This window comes from Rhipicephalus sanguineus, chromosome 7 (genome assembly GCF_013339695.2).
Source record: "Rhipicephalus sanguineus isolate Rsan-2018 chromosome 7, BIME_Rsan_1.4, whole genome shotgun sequence".
NCBI classification, from domain to species: Eukaryota; Metazoa; Arthropoda; class Arachnida; order Ixodida; family Ixodidae; genus Rhipicephalus; species Rhipicephalus sanguineus.
In genome coordinates this window covers 23617930-23626267 of record NC_051182.1, presented here as the reverse complement: position 1 = coordinate 23626267, position 8338 = coordinate 23617930, and the positions used below count along the sequence as shown (strand labels likewise).

General features: G+C 46.2%; 1 protein-coding gene across 1 annotated transcript; it reads right to left on the bottom strand.

Annotated features, from left to right (window-relative positions):
* Positions 1 to 208: 208 nt before the first annotated feature.
* LOC119398549 (neural cell adhesion molecule L1-like) lies at positions 209 to 8300 on the bottom strand. The gene is made up of 4 exons (XM_049417345.1): positions 8286 to 8300; positions 7461 to 7671; positions 5853 to 6059; positions 209 to 315 (listed from the first exon to the last, which is right to left on the bottom strand). Exons 1-4 carry the CDS (start codon positions 8298 to 8300, stop codon positions 209 to 211), a joined length of 540 nt encoding a protein of 179 aa, XP_049273302.1.
* Between the last annotated feature and the right edge of the window lie 38 nt (positions 8301 to 8338).

Below are 8338 nucleotides of genomic sequence, written 5' to 3'. Positions count from 1 at the left end.
TTAGAAAAATGCGACCCCCTTGGCCGTCAATTGAACCCGCGCCCTTGGGCGCTCGACACCTCAACTGCCAAGCGACTACGATAATGCAGAAGGTAAAGTATGCTATTGTCTATGCAAATTTGCCTATATGTCTGTGAGAAATATGCACGGGACGCACTGGGTGTACAAAAACCTTGCGCAACATGCAGCTGCCGAGCTCTACCAGCGACTAGTCTATTGAAAGTTGGATGTCGCTTCCACTAAAGGTTGTGCCGTCTTCGAGCTTGTTGAAGGCGCCGACTTTAAAGGTGCATCCGTGTAACTCGGCTGTCAGGCCTGTAAGAAAAAATAAGGACACGTCATACACTTATTGACATGGGTAGACCGATCAAACATTGGAGAAACCGAGTATTTCGTATTAATGACTAATAAGTGCCACGTGCAAGCAAAAACTTGAAGAGGCTAAGGCGCCAAATCTTGAGGCTAAAAAAAGCCTGCTGCAGGCTTTTTTTGTATGCACGGACACTCGACACGTGTGCTGTATACAACAAACGTTTAAAATGTATTTTAATTTGCTTCCAAAGAGTGGATACTCGTTCCCGCTCCCGACACGCATCGCTAGCGCGACTGACACCGACGTCACTGTGTGGGAAGCGTGAGGAAAACTTTAGTGACGTCATACTACGTCAAAGTGACGTGCGATGAGCAGTGAACTACAGAGCCGCCGCATCGGGCAACCCTATAGACCTTTTTTACTGGGCGCCGCCATATTGCCTAGCTGGCGGCGCCGTCTCTGGTCTGGCAACCCACTGGCATGTGCGAAGCTCCGCGTTTGTATGGAAGGCATGCGTGCGGCTGCAGTTGCAGTCGGTTTTTTTTCGTTCTGGCGCGCTGAATTTCGTATCAAGAGGTGCGGTCTACGTAGGAAAGGAGTCTGTGAGACGTCTTGAAAAGGTTTGATCCGTTGAGGGTCGATGATGTTAATATACGGTGTCCCGAACGTGTCGCAAGTGGTGGATGTCACATATTTTCGGTAATGTCTGTTGGAAAACCACCTCAAATATTCGGACTCGTACTAGGAGGTCAAGGAAGTTCCCTTACCCTTGGGTATACAACCAATTTTTTTCTTAGACTGTAATCTTTTAGTTATTTTTTTTTTCATTCACGGTGTGTTTATGCTGTTGCACCGACTACCGCTCGTACACGCGGTCGTGCGTTAGCACGCAGTCTCGTTTTCATGGCGCGGCATGTGTTGTTGCTCACAAATAGGTGCCTATCTTGTTTCTCAACTTTTAAGTGACCGCATATTACTCGCTCGTTTATTTCCCACCGGTGTGGACGAAGTTAGAGCTGTTTACAGGGAAGTGCTGGTACATAAAAACGATGCTAATGTTGCGCGCTTCTTTTTCTTTTTTCTTTTAAGAGTCGTGATACTTGACTGGATTTCGGCGGCGATACGATGAATATGGTTAGAGAGTTTCTTCTGCCGGTGAGGCACGAAGCGCGCCCGGGCTCGAGCCTTTGATCGGCATCGGAGGTGATTCGCGTTGTTTTTCCTTCTTGTTTTTTGTTTTTTTTTTATGACTTCGTATACCAGATGTACTGTTCTTGTGAAATTCTTGCTGTCGTTCGCAAAGCTAAGCAGTAAAATTGGCAGTACAATAAACACTAGACAAGCGTAACAACGTGTTTTTTGTATCGCGCTTAGAAGAGAATTAACTATATTGTATATCATTGCGCGACTTGTCAGACACCGTTCTTGACCACGTAAAAATCTGTCTTCCTGAGGTAGTTGTTCTACGCAAAAAGCGGCGGAATTCTTTCTTTTTTTTTACTATTCGGCTTTCATATTGCTCATCGTATACGATACACCCCGCTGTCTTAGGGAGGTTGCAACCTCAATACAAAGATCTCGCCACGTCATTTTCATGTAGTGTTCATTGAATGTTCGGGTTTTACGAAGCTGGTACGGAGCAATAATCAAATGTATGATGCCGGTTACCACGCTGCAAAGTGAGGGATTTCTCGTCCGTACTAATGCCGGTATACATCAACTGCAGCGATCACCGAGTTGAGCCGAGCTACGAAGCTAATTGTTTGACCAAACATCATATTAAAATATAATAAGAAAACGAAGGGAAAACGACTCGGGTGGCTGCTCGACTGGTACTTAGACGTTTTGCACATTAGCGGACATGGCCGTACTTGACCGCTTATGTTTGTTCGCAAATCTGGCCATATTCGATTGGCATTTGTCTGCATGGAACGCTGGGAATTCCGCATATATTGCGGCACTTGTCTATTTAAAAGCTGTAACGTAACACAGACGGTGTACTACCTTGAAGAGTTTGCAACCGCAGACACTCCGCGTTTGCTTATGCACGTCGCATACTTATTCAGACAGCAGTTTCCTTTTTCCAGTAGTTGTTAGAACAACCAAAAATGGCACAGTGGTTTCCCGTTGACCTTTTGCTGGCTGACATCGCAATAATAGAGAACAAAATACGCAGGTCGTCATAAAGCACGCCAAAATTGTTCGAAAACGCCACTCACGGAAGCACCAGCCCGCACACTCCGCGCCGTCGCCGCACGAACCAGAAAGGAGGAAAGCGCTGGTTTCCAGTCCTGTCCTCCTCGCCCGATGCAACGGTCTATAGAGAGCATCGGTTGCGAACCGACGGTCGCTCGTTTTTCTCATCATATGTCCGAACTAGCCAAGCTTGCTTGCATTATTTGGCTAAGTGCTTCCCATAGTCGGGTTAACCTGCGAAGGTGACATTTACCGTGCTCCAGTGTTCAAGGCATCCGGACGGTTGCTCGCGCGTGTTTGCGAGAGCAGATGATGCGGCACTGCCTGTGTCACAGCTCGGTGGTCCCACGTGACCAAGTTTCCCAGACAGTGACCCTTCACGGTGCTCAGAAACGGAAACCGAAAGCAGTACACATAAGTGATGTGTGAAGAAGAAGACGCGTCGCCGGTCAGCAGCATCGCCAACGCTCGGCGTGCTGGGTTTTTTTTTCGGCTCGCTCACCTCGCGCTGCTGGTCGCTCTCATCTTTCTGGACGGTGCTCTGCCCTGACTCGTTGTGTTCATTCATAGTCACCACAGGAAACCAACGCCAATAAACCTCTTCTCAGATGCAATATTAAATTATTTGCCGAGAACACGTAAATCCTCGAGCGGGTATCGTGCTTCCTGGAGCATTAAGAAACGTTTGAAACAAAGAACGCGCAAGCCACAAATCTGACGTTTCAACCCTAAAGTACAAATAGCGCAATGCCTACAGCACGTGAAGTTACTTCGACGACACCGTGCATTCTGCAGAGAAGGTTCTTGTTTCACTAAACTGGTGTGGGGCGATAAAAGTCAGAGTTTCGCCGCAAGGGCGAAGCAATGAATGCAATAGCAAGAAAAGCGGCCCGTGATGGACGCGCTGCTACGCTGCAGAAAAATCTGCCCCCCAGCAGCAACTACCGCGCGAGCAGACAGCGGAAGGGCAAGGTTCTCCCTGCGCAAATATTAGAAGAAGCTAGCGAGCAGGCCGACGACTTTTAAATGCGCCCGTTGCGCTGCTCGCGCCATCTCGCTGGTAATGAAGAAACGCTTATAAGCGCCTGCCATCTCTGAGTCCTGCCAGCGGTAAAGGGTGTGTACATAACGCTCGCCGTTAGCTACCTGAAGGATCTGCGCTTTGTGGCGTAGTGGTTAGCACCACGCGCTGGGAAGCGAGAAGTCGCTGGTTCGATTCCGCGCTTCGGAAGCATTTTTGTGAATTATCTTTCTTTGGAACTTTTAACTTTTATATATATATATATATATATATATATATATATATATATATATACAGTCTTATACATATACGGCGCATGACGATGGCGACGGCACAAACCAGCCGAGACTGTCCATATAATTGCTCTCGCAATATTACTGTTGGTGATTGCAGGCAAGCACCAACGAACATAACAGAAGTCGCGACAAGGTAATGAATATTAAAAAACGGCGGACGGGTGTGTGCAGAGTCAAACAGGTATCGACAAGCGACGACTGCGAGCTATCGCGGTGAAACCACTACGATGACCGTCGCAATTTGCATGTTGCTTGCATTTCTAGCATGTAAGCCTGCAAAATTCTAAATGTAGAATAATTATAATGTTCAATCACACATGTCCCTACAGAGCGAGATAATTACCGAAAATATTGATTAAAGAGGGCTGATGACTACACCATCAGAAACGTTTCTGCATCAACAACGGAACTTAATGTTGTGAAAAGGATGGCCTTGATTCGGGCTGCGATTCAAGTTAGGAGCTCGAATTCGCTCCACTTGCTCTCTTTTGTGTCCATCCACGCTTCCGCTTCCAAAACATGAGGGCCATGCCTCAAGTTTTACTTCAATTTCACTATCATCATCATCATCTCCTTCGTCATCATCAGCCTGACTGCGCCTACTACTGGGCAAAGGCCTCCCATGTTCCGTCAATAAACCCGGTCCCGTGCGGCCACGCTACGCCCGAGAACTTCTTAATTTCACCTGCCTACCCAACTTCATGTCTTCCCCTCGTGCCTTATATGGCAGAGCAAACAAATACAGTAGATTTTAATTATTCCTGCAGCTTTGAATTTTCTAGCGGCATGAGCAGCCTTCCACGGCAAAAAACACCTTGATAACTTCGCTTGCCCTCCTTTCTCTTTAAATAACCACATTGTCCCCCTAAATGCGAATGAACAAGAACTGAGCGGTTGTACTATTTAGGCAGGCTTTCACTTTCTCCGTTTTAAACAAGGTCGTTTCGGCAACGCAATGTACATATGAAAACTAATGCGCACTAACGCATGGCACTGCATGTATTAATAAATGCTCTAACTTACCACAGAATAGCCAGCGAGCGCTGACGATTGAAGCATAAGGAACAACGCAATATCACTTTAGCCGTGATGTATTAGAACCTAAGTCAGCACGTATGCGTGGGATCATTACCAAAGCAGCTTCATTAAGACATTATATTACCATGACTTAGAGTCGTAGTTAGTCACTACGGTATAACTTTTTCAAGTGAGCCTGCATCATCCAGTATGGCCTGCATCGCCCGTTCCTGCATATGCCGAAGCCTATGCACGCTGGTTCTCTTTACATTGTACATGAAGATGGAGGCGCATTCTATATATGGCATCCATAGCCAAATAGCGTGTTTTTAAAGGGAAGTTTCCATGAATGTCAGATTTCGGTAGTGGCTTGGCTCGCAAAAATCCCGGCGCTGGTCGTTGTACAGACATGCGGGTGGCACAAATGAGTACCTCGAAGGTGTGCCGGCAGCAGGCGTATTTTTATGAGCCGTTTGTTAAAAATTGACGGTCTCTAGATCTTGGGCTTGTCGCCGATCAGAGGGTTCTGATATGGAAATGTCATCTTCTGTCGAGGCACTCGGCATTTCACGTTGCCAGATTCCATTCCATTGCAGCATTTCATTGCGCCACGCATGACCATAGTTTTTGCCTGTAGCAACAGAACTGTTGCACTGCTAAGCATGTGGGTGAAGATCCAATGACCGGCGTGGACAAAGGCAAAAGTTAGGAGAGAGCATTGCAGAATGCGATAAATAGGAAGGAAGAGTAAAAGAAAAATAGTACGAAAGCACGCATAACGGAACGGCAGCGCAACCACACTTGGACTGAAGAAAGTGGGTACACAAAACACAACGCTGGGTTTCGTGTACCTCTTTCTCAGTCCCTGTGTGGTTGCGCTGCCGTTCCATTATGAAGTTCGATCAACTAGCCCATGTTTCAGCCTTATTTCAAGCTGGCACACTCGAAGCTTCGCTTGCCCCCATTTTCCCGATAGGGAACGGGCTCCTATGTTTTTTTTTTCTTTTGCGCAAAAAACTGAAGGCAGATTTTTTGTACTTGCCTGAGATTAAGATGTTGGAATTTTCAGTAGATTGGGTGTTGTTGACATTGTTGCAGTTCCAGGTTACCGTGTACCCGCTTATTGGACCTGCCGGATTCTTCGGAGCCTCCCAGTTGAGTTTGGCAACGCCTTCCTTCGTCTCTTTTACTTTCAGGTCCCTCGGCACGCTGGGAACTGCAAATAGTTAAACCAGTGTAAATACGGTGGGCTTAACAAGATTCCGCCCAATGAAGGTACGTAAGTGGGACATTATAAGGAGGCATAGATTTTTTTTTTCGAAACCGATCGGCTTCATTAATGTACAACAGCACTGAAGACCCGTGCACTTACCACACAAAGAGTGGTTAGAATGGAAAGAATTCACGTGGAAAAAGCGCTACGAGCGCACAAGAAGAAAAAAAAAGATCCCAGAAATTAAGGAAATGACACATCATTATGCACTGTTCTTTAAAGATCACGGTATAGTCGTTTACGTATTTGGTTATTCTGGAGTACGACACATGACCTTTCCTTGTGAGCTCACGCAGCGGGTTTTCTGTTCGTTATGTGAATATTGTTAGAATGCATCTGAGCTTACGGTGAATAGATTGCCTCTTCCGGACACCTTCGCATTTTACGACAACGCTTTTAGTGAGACTAGAAGTTTTATGAGTGTGTTTTGTCACGTTTTAATGGTCGCAGTATGATGTAGCCGCTACATCTTTCGAGAAATAAGGGTAACTTAAAGTTCACTTTGCGGAGCAGACTTAAGTGCGTAGATTAATAAAAAATACTGAAGATGCCTAATCTCGCTTTTCTCTTCTTCATAGATGCTATATTTTATGCATATGGTGCCTCTCACATTTAAAATTACGTTACTTTGTATTTGAATACAAGGACGGCGAAATGTGTAGGTCAGCGGAACGTGTGGAAGGTATATTGTGTTTCGTAATTATTTAATGAACTGTTTTATCTATTTGGAGGCGTCCGACAAACGCACACTTCGTGTTCCATATGCTTTGCGAGAACTAGTCGTGGCCCAGGCATGCATCTTGCAAGAGGCGCGTGTACTATGGAAGCGTGTGCCAGTGGACCTTGATGTATATCCTCAGTTAAGACTTTGTCGGCCAATTTCGCGTCTGGCAGAAAACTTTAAGGTGTTAGCTTTAAAAGTGCACTTTGAAGTAATCGTGTAGAAAGCTTACTTTGTATTCTGAGAAACTGGAATGCGGGCAAGCTGTAAATTCGTTTGCAGATAAGCTATGCTCTAACGTACCTTTAAGTTATCATGTAAGTTCAGCATGAACTGTGAAATGACAGGGCGGCACAGATGGCCATTAAATGCAATGTCGTCGGCATTATGATAGAAGGGGACGTTGCAAGCAGTTCGTTTGCAAACAGGATGGGGGAGGTTTCATAGAGAGCATTGTGTTGGCAAAGTGAGCATTGCTGAGAAATTGCAGCTCTTTTGAAACAGACATTCTGATTGCTGGTCAGCGCTGGTGCGCGTCGCCTGCTCTTCTTTTGTGATAGAGCTATTATTTTGGTCGACAAGAGTACGCCAGTGCGAAGCAAGGAAAACGTTTAAATCCTCACCGCCCACTTTTGTGCTGAACTCCTGATGTTGAGGGGAGCCGTACTTGCGCAGACTTCGCGGGTCACCATCGGCCGTAAAGAATGGTCTCAAGATGAGCCGGTATTGACTCCAGGGAACCAGTCCCGTGACGACGGCAGTTGTTTCTTCGCTGCCAACTTCCAGGCGACGCGTGCAGTGATTATATATCCGGCGACCAGGTAGGGGTAACCACTGTCGCCGGCAGCAGGCAGCCAGCGCAGCGACACAGAATCGGCCGTCGGTGAGAAGAGCTCCATGTAAAGGTTCTTGTTCTGATTCAAGAGGGAGTTCGGAGCTGACAGGCACAAAAAAACAACAGAGAAATCAGATACAATATTTGCCAGTTGGGAATAAATTCTACGGGTGGCCACACTATGGGGCAATTACTGTTCATAAAAGGAACGAGAAATATCAGACACCTGCTGGAGAACGAAGACGTTAATTTGGTATGGTAGAAGCAACAGACTTAACAAACTACTAAGAATTTGTATGTGCTAATCGATGCTGGACGATAACATAATAGACAAAGGAGTTGGGCTTCCGCTCAGAAAATGAACAACCATTTGCCACAAGCTGTGTGAGAGACCTTGTCAGGTGTATTACGTAAGTGTTGCGTCGTCATAAGCACAGTATATTTGACCTACACTTGTCAATATTTTACACGTGAGAACAGAGTCACCTTGTGAGGAGAATAAAACAACGGTGAATTCCGGCCATTCGCACTCTGAGAAAGTCAAACCCTTCCCCCTGGGACCTGAAAGTGGCCCTGAAGCTGTCTAGATCCACTCCTTACAGACTGCATTTACCTGGGCAGCTGTCATATTGTCTATAAATACGCGAGTGACTGCCCTACACTTAA

What these genes read in the sequence shown, in the direction of transcription:
- LOC119398549 (XM_049417345.1), bottom strand. An exon ending in GTTCAGCACAAAAGTGGGCG is followed by an intron (nt 6,060 to 7,460) that starts GTGAGGATTTAA and finishes AACTATTTGCAG; the next exon opens with TTCCCAGCGTGCCGAGGGAC. An exon ending in ATCTGCCTTCAGTTTTTTGC is followed by an intron (nt 316 to 5,852) that starts GCAAAAGAAAAA and finishes TTTTTCTTACAG; the next exon opens with GCCTGACAGCCGAGTTACAC.